The sequence below is a fragment of the Colius striatus genome, chromosome 8 (assembly GCF_028858725.1).
Source record: "Colius striatus isolate bColStr4 chromosome 8, bColStr4.1.hap1, whole genome shotgun sequence".
In the NCBI taxonomy this organism is placed as follows: domain Eukaryota; kingdom Metazoa; phylum Chordata; class Aves; order Coliiformes; family Coliidae; genus Colius; species Colius striatus.
The window spans coordinates 25,537,336-25,549,504 of NC_084766.1; the positions used below are offsets into that span (position 1 = coordinate 25,537,336).

At 57.7% G+C, this 12,169-nt stretch overlaps 1 protein-coding gene across 1 annotated transcript in view; it reads left to right on the forward strand.

The window, feature by feature from the left end:
- Window positions 1–4,002, forward strand: part of TRIM8 (tripartite motif containing 8) — a 29,644-nt gene extending 25,642 nt beyond the window's left edge. Inside the window, exons 4-7 of the mRNA XM_062001625.1 lie at window positions 338–571; window positions 914–945; window positions 1,495–1,610; window positions 2,358–4,002. Coding sequence (XP_061857609.1) covers window positions 338–571; window positions 914–945; window positions 1,495–1,610; window positions 2,358–2,965 — 990 coding nt within the window. The 3' untranslated portion in view covers window positions 2,966–4,002. The remainder of the gene's footprint in view (window positions 1–337; window positions 572–913; window positions 946–1,494; window positions 1,611–2,357) is intronic.
- The last annotated feature ends 8,167 nt before the right edge of the window (window positions 4,003–12,169 follow it).

Genomic DNA, 12,169 nt, shown 5'->3' on the forward strand with positions numbered 1-12,169 from the left:
AGATGAGGCTGGGTTGTTCAAGGAAGCACACCTGCCTCAGTGGTGTGGCAGGTTGTTGCTTGGCATTAGCTCTCTGGAAGCAATCCCCATCTAGACCCCAAGAGGTAAGTCCAGAAGATCTGCTGGATCAACCAAACCTTCACAGTGTCCTTGTTGGATCCCTCCACAGAATCCCATGTGGCAGGGTTTGGTCTGTGTGGGAGTTGCAGGGGAGCAGAGCTGTGGTGCAGCTTTCCAGTCGCACCCACCCTTGCTGGGGAAAGGACCCAGGTGTCCTGGGACATCATGGCTGGGATGTGGAAGGGTGCAGAGGGCCTGACCTGCTCCTCTCCCCCAGGAGAAGGTGAGCCAGCTGAAGGACGAGGTGCGCCTGCAGTACGAGAAGATGCACCAGATCTTGGATGAGGACTTACGGAAGACCATGGAGATCCTGGACAAGGCCCAGGCCAAGTTCTGCAACGAGAACGCAGCCCAGGTCCTCCACCTCAACGAGCGCATGCAGGAGGCCAAAAAGCTCCTCAGCTCTGTCCAGGTCATGTTTGACAAAACTGAGGACATCAACTTCATGAAGGTGAGCCAAGCTGCCAGTGCTGGACTGGGCTGGGGGCCGTAGGGAGGTCTGGGAGCATCAGGGATGTGTGGGGCATGGTGGGCAGGGGCTGGGGATGCTGGCAAGGCCAGCTATTGCCTTCAGAGGGCTCAGCAGTGGCAGAAGGCGAGGAGGAGTGGGGCAGGCTCAGCCCCGGCCTCAGCTGAGAAGGTGCTGCCACAGGAGATGGAGCTGCAGCAACCCATGCTGGGGGACTTAGCAGCGTGTCCTTGTTGGGGCAATAGAAGGTGGCACCAAAAGGGAGTGGTGGCTGCCAGGGCAGGGCCTGGCCTTACTGACCAGAGCTTCTCCTTCTCCTCCTAGAACACCAAGTCTGTGAAGATCTTAATGGATAGGTAAGTGCGGCGGGGCAGGCATGTTTGGGGGGAAGGGGGCTGTTGCAGGGGGGACAGCAGCACCATGTCTGGAGTAGGAGCAGGGCCAGGGATGCTACAGAAAGCCTGGGACAGGCCTGCTCCATGCCTTGATTTCCCTCTCTGTCTGGGAGGATGAAAACATCCCATCCTGCAGGCATTGAATCATGTCCTCCCTTTCGACTAAGGGAAGTGGTGTGGCTGTGGAAGAGCAGAGCTGGGAGGTGGCCTCCCAGACAGGGTGGGATGTGGGACTCAATCTGGCTATGCAGGGGCAAGGGGTTAAAGCCAGTGCCAGCAGAGCCAGGGCAAGCCAGGGTGGCTGTGCCAGGGCACAGTGGAGCTGCAGGAGGTGCACCCTGGCACGGGATGGTCTCAGCAAAGCTGGATGGGGAAGGTCCTGCCCGGCACATCCACACTGCTGCCCTAGGGCAGGGGTTTGGCCCTGGGAGGGTGCGAGGATAGGATCCATCTGACCCTCTCCTGAGTGTGCCTTGTCCCTCACGCCTCTCTGCCCACGGTCCCCAACAGGACCCAGAACTGTACAGGTGGCAGCCTGCCCCCTCCCAAAATCGGCCACCTCAACTCCAAGCTCTTCCTGAACGAGATCGCCAAGAAGGAGAAGCAGCTCAGGAAGTTGCTGGAAGGTGCGTGAAGCCTGAGGGGTGCAGGGGGTGGGGGAGCATGGGATCTCTGTACCTCCTGTATCCATAGCTGAGTGCCCTGTGGATTGCAGTACAAGAGGGTGGAGAGAGCTGTCAGGGTGCAGGGACCCCTGGGAACCCCTCTGCCATCAGCAGGAGCGGGGAGATGCCATGAAGCCAACTCATGGCTCTCCCCAGGGTATTTCCCTTGGCTTGTGGAATGTCTGTGTTCTGGGATGAGATATGTTCTGGGGTGACACAGGGGTGTTCAGGGGAGCCTGACTGTCAGCAAGAGAAGTTGGTGGAAATATGAGAGCAGGCTCATGGGCAGGGACAGCCAAGGGCCAGAATATTCCTGCAGCCCCCAGCCCACGCCTGCGAGCAGCCCACGTCCTGCAGAGGCTTCCCAGTCCTCTCTGCTTGGGGGGTTTGGGTTTGTCACCTAGGCCATCCCGCTCTGACCCTGTGATGGGCTGTGGTCAGGAGCTGTGTAGGGGCTCAGCCTGTGCACGTGTGTGCAGAGCAGCGCCTGAGGCTGCTCCGAGCCCGGCGGCCAGAGCCCAGACACAACCTGCAGATTCACCTGCATGCAGCCACGTGCCCAGTTTGCCTCCGATGCTCCGGGCCGGGCGGCTCATGCAGGGCTCAGCGCAGCTCTGGGGGCTCCCTGGCAGGAGCGGGCCAGCGCCCGGAGCCGTGCAGAGCTGCTCTGCGCCTGACGCTGTCTCCCTCTCCCATTGCCCTCCGCAGGTCCTCTGAGCACCCCCGTCCCCTTCCTGCAGAGCATCCCCATGTACCCCTGCACCGTCAGCAACTCCGGCGCGGAGAAGCGCAAGCACTCCACCGCCTTCCCCGAGGGCAGCTTCCTCGAGCCACCGTCCGGGACTGTGGCGAGCCAGTACATGAGCCAGGGCGCCTCGGCCGGCGAGGGGCAGTCCGCACAAGCCATGGTGCCTTGTAGCTCCACGCAGCACATAGTTGGACTTCCCAGCGGCCCACAGCCGGTGCACTCGGGCTCCGTCTTCAACCCATCTCACTACCCCAACACCACGTCATCTCAGCAGTCCGTGCTCTCCCAGTACGGCGGGCGCAAAATCCTCGTCTGCTCGGTGGACAACTGTTACTGTTCCTCCGTCTCCAACCACAGCGGGCACCAGCCCTACCCGCGCTCGGGGCACTTCCCCTGGACGGTCTCCTCGCAGGAGTACTCGCACCCGCTGCCGCCCGCCCCCGCCGTGCCGCAGTCGCTCCCAGGACTTGCCATGAGGGAATGGATTGACGCGTCCCAGCAGCACGGCCGGCAGGATTTCTATAGGGTCTATGGGCAGCCCTCGGCGAAACACTACGTCACCAGTTAACCGCCGCACTCTCCGGGGAGCCCCGCTCCGCGACGCCTTCCCAGAGAGCAGCCTGCTTTGCTTTGGCTTGGCTTTGGGGTTTTCCTTTGGTTTTTTTCTCCCCTTTTAAATCAAACCCGATTTTTTCCCCCCTGCCTCGCGCCCCTCCAGGATTTTGGGGAGGGTCCTCTCGTCTCTCATCTCTCTGTTTCGTTTTAAAAAAAAATGTTTTAAAGTTATTTTTTGTTTCCCTTTTAATACCTTTTTTTGTTTTTTAACTTAATTTTGGAAAGTCCTTCCTGCCCCTCACTGGGAAAAGACGAGGGAGAAAACACCGAGAAGCAATCGATGGGGATTTCAGTCAGGCGGCCGGGTCTGTGCGTCGTGCTCTTCCTCCCTCCTCTCTGCCTTTGGAAAAGCTTCAGAAGGGACAATGGCACCTTCTCTCTTTCCACTTCTCCGAGTTCCGTTGTTTTTTTTCCTGGTTTGGTTCAGTTTTTCCCCTTCCCCCACCCCTCTGCTCTTTCCCTTTTTAAAAAGAGAAAAAAAAAGCCCTTCCATCGATTCCGTATGAGACGATGCTCGTAGATCTTGGTTTGTTACCTTTTTGTTTGTTTGTTTGTTTTTAAGGCTGATTTCTTCTTTTCGTTTTGGAGTTCTGAGGCCACTTCTCGTGCAGATTGGCATTTTCTTTTTTGGGTTTTTTTTTCCCTTCCCTTCTTTCAGAGATTTGTAAATACACAATGGCAGGAAATTTAATGCACAAAAAAGAAAAAAAAAAAGGGAAAAGAAACTTAAAAAAAACAAAACAAAAAGACCACGAATAAATAAATAAATAAACAGATTTGTTCTAGTTTTCAGGAGGGGAAGCGTGGCCGCGGTGCACCCCCCCCTGCGTATCGCTGATGCAACTTCCTGTAACAAGCACTTTGTATAAAAAAAAAGTGGACTTCCTGCTATAAGGCACAGGTATTTATTCTGTAACCGATTTTAGAACACACAACACACACACGAAAGAAAATATTCAAATAAATGTGATCACTTAGTGCAACCGCCTCGCTCTGCTGCAGCTCTTGCCCCGGGAACGCCAGCTCCGGCGGGATGCTCCCACCTGCCCTCGGCACTGACCCCTGCCCGAGCCCGGCGGAGCCTGGGCCCGGCCCCTGCCCAGGCTGCTTCCAGCGGGGCTGTTTCCGAGGGAGCAGCTCAGAGACGGGGTCTCGGGCAGGGAAGGAGTCTGCACCAGCACCCGCCCGCGTCCCAGACCCATGGGTAGGGATGCTGGGGCATGGGGCTCCCTCCTGGCCTGTGAGGATGTGAGTCAGACATGGAGCGGGCCGGGCTGCATCCTGCCTGTGGCCTCCAGAACAATCCCCATTGTGGTTGGGGACGGGAGCAGCAGCTTTCCTGCCTCTGCCAGCTTCCACTGCGCCGGCCACGCTGCGGCCCTTGAGGCCTGGTCCCTGCCGAAAGCCCCGCCACGCCATGGGGTGCCTGTGGTGCTGGGTCAGGGACCCTCTGTGCTGCGCCGAGGCCGGGGAGGGTGAGGAGGAGACCTTTGGCCAGGGCCGGGGCTGTGGCTGCACAGGGGCGAGCTCTTCGTCTGAGAACGGGGCTGGCTTCACAGAGCGGAGCAGCACCTTAGAGGCAGCGGGGTTTTCCCGTCGGGCTTGGCTTCCTTCATTTTTTTCCTGGTTGCAAAATGCCCCTGGTTTCATTCTGGTTGGGATTCCCCCGTGCTGCTTCAGTGGGAAACGAGAAGAGGAAAGAGTCTCAGTGAGCTGAAAGCAGGGGAGCAGTGGGTCTGAGGGAGCGGAATCCTGACACGCAGCTCATCCCGTTCTGCCCCAAGAGAGACAGCAGCAAATGCCATCCTTGCCAGGAGCCAGCACCCTCTGTCCCTGCTTGCTCCCTGACACCTCCAGCTTGGTGCAGCCCCATCTGCGCAGACACTTCAGGAAACACTCAATCCGTTGGGAGTTCGCTTCTCTGTCACAAGCGAAGCGTCCTGAGGCAGCGGGACAGAGCGAGGTGCTCCCAGCCTCCACCACGGGGACTCTGTGATGCCCCCCTCCTCGTGTCCCCATGGCCACTGCTGTGGGGGTGCTCTGGCAGCGATGGGGACACGGGCAAGGGCGAGAGGAGTTGACATCCTCCCTATGGATTGGGGCCCAGGAAGGATCCCCAGTGCACAGCCAGGGCCACCCCCCTACCCCGGGGTGCTCCCCAGCTGTGGCTTGGTGTCTGCAGGTTTGCCCTCCCAGCTGTCCTCCTCATCCTCATCACCCTCCTCATCCCCGGTGCAGCTGCCTCCTCCTGCCATGGCGAGCAGCTGCCAGCCGGGACAGGCATTAAAGCACCTGTCACTGATAGACGGGGGGAAGCAGGCGCAGCCCCTGCACAGGGTGACCCCCGAGGCCTCGGGACACGTCCCCACCAAGGGCCACCCTCACCCTGCGCCTTGGCCGAGGGAACAGCCCCAGAACAGCGGGAGCTCCTTGCAGACCCCTGGTACACGGCCCCTCTGTGCCCCCCAAGCAGGAAGAAGACGTCGGCAGCCCGGCTACCGTCAGCTCTGTGCCATCAAAGCCAGCGCGGTGCTGGTGTTGGGAGGGGGGTGATGGCCCCCTGGATCACCCCAGTGAGCAGAGAGAGGCCCGTTGGGTTACTGGCGTCCCGCGCCGGGTACTCAGCGGGGTTTTATTGATGGATGACTGTGTCCAGGGGGTGGGAAGAGCAGAGGGGGCAGAGGCACATCCATAAACAGCTTGAGTTGTGAATGGAAAGAGACGGATTAGGAGCCGGGTGAAAACATGTCACACGGAGGAAAGAAAAATGAGCAGCTGGGCCAGACCAAATTGGTGTCTGATGAAGGACGTGGGGCCTGCTGGAAAAAGGATCCCAGGGCCGGCGGTGCTGCTCGGGGGAGGCTGATGGGGAACAGCTGGAGCTGGACACGCACATCTGGCAGAGCAGGACGAGGGGAGAGGCGGCAGCGCAGATAACCGCTGTGTCCTCGCCCGCTGCGCTGCGAGCTGTCCCCCGGATCGGTGCCTTGAGAGGGGCTAGTGCTTCGTTTTCAGGTTGATCCCGGGGAGTGTGGCAGCAGCCACCCCTTGGCAGGGATCTGTCCAGTGGGGTTCAGGCTCTGCCGTGCTGAGGGGTCCCCGGGTGGAGGAGCCACTGTCTCTTCCACCATTTGCATACATGTAAATAAGCAATCAACATAATGAGGGCAAATGCAAACCGAGCTTTCAGTTTGCAACCAAGTCCTATTTTTAACCTTGGAAGAGGGTTTGGGCAGGAAGCAGCTGGCCCTGCCCCAGTCCCCGTCCCCACATCCCACTGCCTGGGGCTCCCACCCGCAGGCCAGCGCTCCCCTTACTCGAGCAAACAGGACTCTGATGTCATTGTGGCGCAGTTCGAGAGCACATCATCACACCCTGGCTCCCGGCAGCCTCTCCAGGGCACAGAGCCCCCCGGGTCACGCTGGGAGCCAGGCTGTGTCCGGGGAACCCCAAGAGTGCCCTGGGGGACAAGCCCCAGGCTTAAACATGACAGGTATATTTAGCCGCCATCAATTTAAGTCTGCACATCAACCTTATAAATATGAAAGCCCATCTCGGCGAGATGTTGAAGATACCTCATCAGCCCTTGGAAAATATGCAGGAATATTAATTAGCCAGATTTGGGTATTATCTCGTAATGAATAAATGAAGACACTTGCTGCCTAAGATGAATCACTGGCAGCTCGTTGGGGTTTGGGGCTTGTTTCTTAAAGAAGTGTGTGTTTGTGAGGTAATTCACTCTTTTTAACCCAGGGCCAACCGAGGGGCTCGGAGGATGCAGTGGTGATGGGGCTGGGCAGGGTGGGACACTTCAGGGAGCCCCTTAGATGGAGGGACCCTCATGACGGGTGTTGGGCACTCCCTGATTTGGCCCCAGATGGCTGCACTGCCTTTGGGGACAGAGGGATGGGGACAGGGCTGGAGCCCTGCCCTGGCCGCAGCAGCCCCTGGCCCAGGGTGGAGGCGGGAAAGCGCAGCCTTACATCTTGAAATCTTGATTTTGGCTTCTTCCCTCTCACCCTCCATCCTCCCCTCCTGCCCATTCTGCTCCCCCGGCTGCTTCACTCCCTCTGGCTGGGCCAGGATGGGAACTTCCCGGTTGCTGTAGAAACCCAGATGAAGGACAAGCTTCAAATGGAAAAGCCAAACAAGAAATGGCTTTGTGTGCGCCTGGCTGGCTGCTCTGGACTTCAGGCTCCTCTTCAGGGCACCCTGCATGGCCAGGGGGGCTACAGGGCCAGCTGAAGCTCCCTGCCAGCCTCAAAACCCTGCCTTGAGAAGCAAGCAGGGGCTGGGGGTTCCCAGGAAAGGGGGTTTGAAGGTCTCCATCATCCATGGGGTGTTCAGAGCATGACTGCACCCAGGCATGCAGCAGACACTGGGGTTTTGCTGTCATTGCCAGCTCTGACAGCCTGGGCACCATCTCCCCACCTGCCCTTAGAGCTGAGGCACCCCAAGGAGCATCACTACCCAGCCTGTAAGATTTTAGGTTGGCAAAACAGTCTCCAGATGGAGACAAGGGGTTCGGGGCTGAGCCTGGCCTGGGCATGAGGAGGCGGACGCGAGCCTCGGAGGCCGGGTTGGATGGAGGCCACGCGGATGGAGCTGGCGGCAGAGCCACGGCCCGTGGGAAAGGGCACCCGAGGGGACAGGTGGGATGCAGCAGGCGCCAGGCGCTGGCCGCAGCCCGTGCGTGGGCCTCCCGCGCCGTGCCGGGGCCGCGTGGCGGCGGCTGCGGGGCCGGGCCGGCGCGTGGGTGCGGGGCGCTGCCGGCTGCTGGAGCTGCCATTGTTTGCCTTCAATCAAGATGTTTCAGGCAGAATCAAAAGCACCAACTGGGGAAATCATCATCACAAAAAATCTTGCGCCTGCAAAATAGGTCAAGTAAGACTCCAAAGAGAGAGAGCGTCTGATCTGCATTGCAAGGAAGAATAGCAACAGCTGTGATCTCCAGTATATATGGATGGGCGGGGGGGGATAAATATATATATCCATGCATATGTATAACCGCTTACAGCTGTTGGGCCGTATGTTCATTAGGGCCAACTGTTTTGGAGGCAGAGGGATCAGCGCTAATCGGGAAAGGGAGTTTATCATCACATTCAGAGGCAAAAGTGTCAGGAGCAACTGCAGCCCCCCCGCCCCGCAGCCCGCACCAGCTGTGCCGCGCTGAATGCCCCCGATTCAGCGTGTCCCCCCCTGGCCTCCACGGGGCTGAGAGGGCTCTGGCTCCTGCCCCGGCTCCGACGGCGGCCACAAGCCACGGCCTCCTGCCCAGACCCAGACCCCAGAGAGGCTGCTGTGCCTCAGTGTCCCAGGTCCCCCAGCCCGGCTCTCAATGCCCACAGCACCCTCCTGGCCCCCCACGGCCTGGCCCCTGCTGTTATCCCTGCCTGGCGCTGGCCTCACAGGTGCTGCCTATAAAAATGAACTCCAAATACATTTAAATCCCTGTCTGCCATCAGGGAGGGCGATGGAGCAGGGGCTGGACAGCTGGCTTGGCTGCCCCAGGACGCTGGGCTTCGCTTGGTCTGTTGGGACCCAGCTGTCACAAGCTGGGGACCACTCGGTGTCCCCAGCCACGTGGGTCTCCCCCTCAGCGTGGGGGGAACTTGCTCTCCCAAGCAGTGTCCCCTGGGCTTCCTGAGCCCCTGCCAGCTTTCCTCCACCAGCCAGAGCAGCATTCAAGCTTGCAAGCTTTGGCTCCTATCGGTAGCGCAAAATAAAGGTTGCGAAGCCAAGCAGCAAGGACGACTCCTATTTAAAAATACCTCTCCTCCCGATGATTTATCTGCAGGACGTTCCTGCCAGCTCATAATGTAGCTCAGGCTTGGGCCCTAACCTACCTGACAGTTCCCCTTCCTCGGAGGATTATTTATTCAGGGCCGCATTTGGCTGCCCAGCCGTGCCGCCCGCAGGGCTGCATCTCCGAGCCGTGCAGTCACCGCACGCTGCAAGCAGACAGGCTCCTTCCAACCCATCCTCCTCTCACTGGGACTTCATTTATTTTCTTTTCCTTTTCCCATTAAAAAGGATTCATCTCGGTCAGCCAGCCAAATAGGAAATGCAGAGGGGGCACACACCCCCTCACATCCCTCCCCTGTGCTGTTCCCAGGGAGCCTTTGCCGGCGTTCCCCGGCACAGGCACGGCCCGACTGCAGCTCCTGTGAGGAGTTTTGCTTCCAGTTGGTGCTGGGACGGGAAATAAGTGAACAGATTGCAATAAAAAAATCTCACAAGCCCAAATCCAGCCAACTGAGCCCAAAGCTGCAGTTTCACCGGGAGCCAATCACAAGGCTGTGGCGTGAGATCGTTTCCACTTAAACAAAACAAAATAAAAGAAAAATGTGTAAAGAGCAGCTTTGGAGCAGTGGCTGGACAGGTGCCTGGGTGGGTGGGCAACATGGCTGGGGCATGGCTGTGGCCACTGGCCCAGCTGGCCCTCGCCGACATGTGCCCTGGCACAGCATGGCTGGGCTGGGGATGCCCAGGCCGCAGGCAAAGGCTGGAATCTCCAGCTCCGTGGCCACAGACAATTCTCTGCCCTGGTAAATGACGTTGTCCAGGGGGGTGTGAGGCCACAAACAGCAGGGAAAATAGGAACAAAAAATTCTCGGTGTTTATTTCTCCCTCAGGCTGTGGATTATTATTATTATTTCCATTTGCCCCCCCATCCCCAGGCCCAACCCGCTCGCTGCCTTGTCCTTCCAGGAGCACTAAATCCATCCTGTGACTGTAAAGCGGGGCCTGTGCGGGGAAGGGAGTTGCGGTTGCTGCAGCAGCCGCACGCAAGGTCGCTGCAGCTGCCCCATAAATCACGGCGTGTCCCGCCGTAAACAGCAGCGGGGTGGGGAAGGGGGCGAGCGCGGCGGCTCCGGGGGCAGGGGGCTGCAGGGGCCGATGCGTAATGTGACAAGTCAAACAACTCTCGGTGTTTCACTTGCCAGGGAAACATTTCTCACATCCAATCCATTAGGCAAAGAAGACGAAAAAGTATTTCCTACTTTGCTCAAGAAATACCAGCACTCAGTATAAAGCGTGCCTTAGGAGAAAAAGGCCAAAAGAAATCGTGTGACCAACTATGACCCTTGTTGTTCCAGTGGCTCCGACGGCCTGCCAGGCATCCTGGCTGGGAGGGAGACGATGCTTTACAGAGCTTTAACAGTCTCACGTTTTTGGCCCATCCTGGTGTTGCAGGAACAGTAATGAGTCAAATTAGCTGGAAAGAAACAACCCTAGAATTCGCTTCCCAGACAACACTGCACAGACCAAACCTCAACCTCTCACTGCTTTGCTTCTTCTCCTTCCCTTTTCCTGCCGGGTTGTTGGGGAACACGTTTCACGACATGCCTTTTTCCCTAACCTACAAAATGACTTTTGAAGGAAGATGACCCTCCCAATGTTTGCCCTTCTCGCTGGCTGGTTCTTCTGGTAGGGAAAAGGCTTCTCCCAATGGCGTTGATCACTCCTAGCATGGTCTGTGATGGGGAGGCAGTGGCAGAAAGGATCACCCCCAACACACCAGTTGTCTTTCTACTAAACGTTCATTTATTTCATCATTTTTTTGACAGAGACACCTAAATTATACACTGAGTACCAACATGACCACATATTGCAAATATCCTTTTGGTGAAACTCCAAAGGGAAGACGACAGAGCGAGGCCCGGCCGGCGCAGGGGTGCCACCGCTGCCACCCCCGGCCTTTGCAGAGGAGCGGGCCCTGAGGGCTCGGGAGGGGCGAGTCTGGGCGGGCTGCTCACATCCCCCTACAGGCTGTTAACAAGTCTGGCGACTGGTTGTGTTTTTGACAGTCATTAATATGCAAGAAGAGGTACTGATAGGAGGGGAGAAATGGGAGAAGGTAGCCTGAGGCCTTCTCCGAGGGCATGGAGGGACATCCTCCAGCAGAGCTGTGTGGGAGGACACATGCCCTGCCGCAGCAGGGGCCTGGACTCACCATTACCTGATGTGCCCTTGGAGAATTTCACTTCTCCCTCACCTCTCCCCTCCAGAGAACACAAAGGGGCAGGAGACACAGCTCCCATCTACCACAAAGGTAAACCCAGACTTAACGATGTGAAAGTGGAGCAAGACAAAACTCCCCATGACAAACTTCTGGATGCCTGGGGTGGTTCTGTCACCTCAAGCCTTTCACTCAAGGCCGGTGGCCCCGCATGCCACACCAGTGGGATGGCATCCCATGGGCCCCGTTAGGTGTGAGGGCAGGAGACAGGAACAGCACATCCCTCCTGGCTTTAACAACCCAGCGATTCATGCCACACACCTCAGAGCTGCCCCTGTACTGATGAGACAAGCTTCCCTCAAATCTCCCTTAAAGGAGGGCAGAGCAGACAGAGCTGGAAGGACAAAGCCTCACAGATGCAATTACTGTGAATCAAAGCGGAGCCAAAGGGCTGGGAGAGGGGCAGGGGTCTCGCCCTGAGGTTTTGGCTGTCCCCAGGCAGTTGTACAGGCGGTGTTTACCCAGGTGCTGCTGAGGCAGGAGAGCTCTGCCCAGGGTACAGAGGACGCAAACGCAGCGATAGAAAGTGAACCTCAAATCCTTTCACATTCCCACCAGGTTGATGCACAGAGAGGTGTTTACAACACAAAGAGCATTTACAGCCAGCACTGTGGGATGATTTACTGAGGCCATGGTCATTTTAACCTTCCACTTCCATCCTCCCAGCACAGGTCTTCCTCTCTTATTACCTGGTGCAGGTGAAGCCAGTGAATCTCCTGGCTGGCAGGTGAAGCTCTGCCTGGCACAGATGCAGGCAGCCAATGCATGTAGCTGCATGCAAATGTAACGAGAGAGCCAGCAAACATCTCTGGGTCCTGAGTTCAGTAAGGCTGATTTTCCTTCCAAACCAGGGCGACAGGAGAATTACTATGGATCTATTTGACATGCATTTCCAAGTTTAACTAATGTGAGACTCAAGACACTCAAATCACCCTCCTGGATGCTTTTTGTGGCACCGGTGGGATGTCACTGGTAAAAAAAGTAGGGAGCAGGGAAGCACCAGCTGGACTCCCTTGGAAGTGGGAAGGATCAGCGCCCAAGGCCCTAAGGGGATTTTGCTCTGTCCTGCCTGGGGCAGAGGAGGGGTACCCAAGCATTTCACTCTGCATCTGGCACAGAATCTAAAGCTCTAGG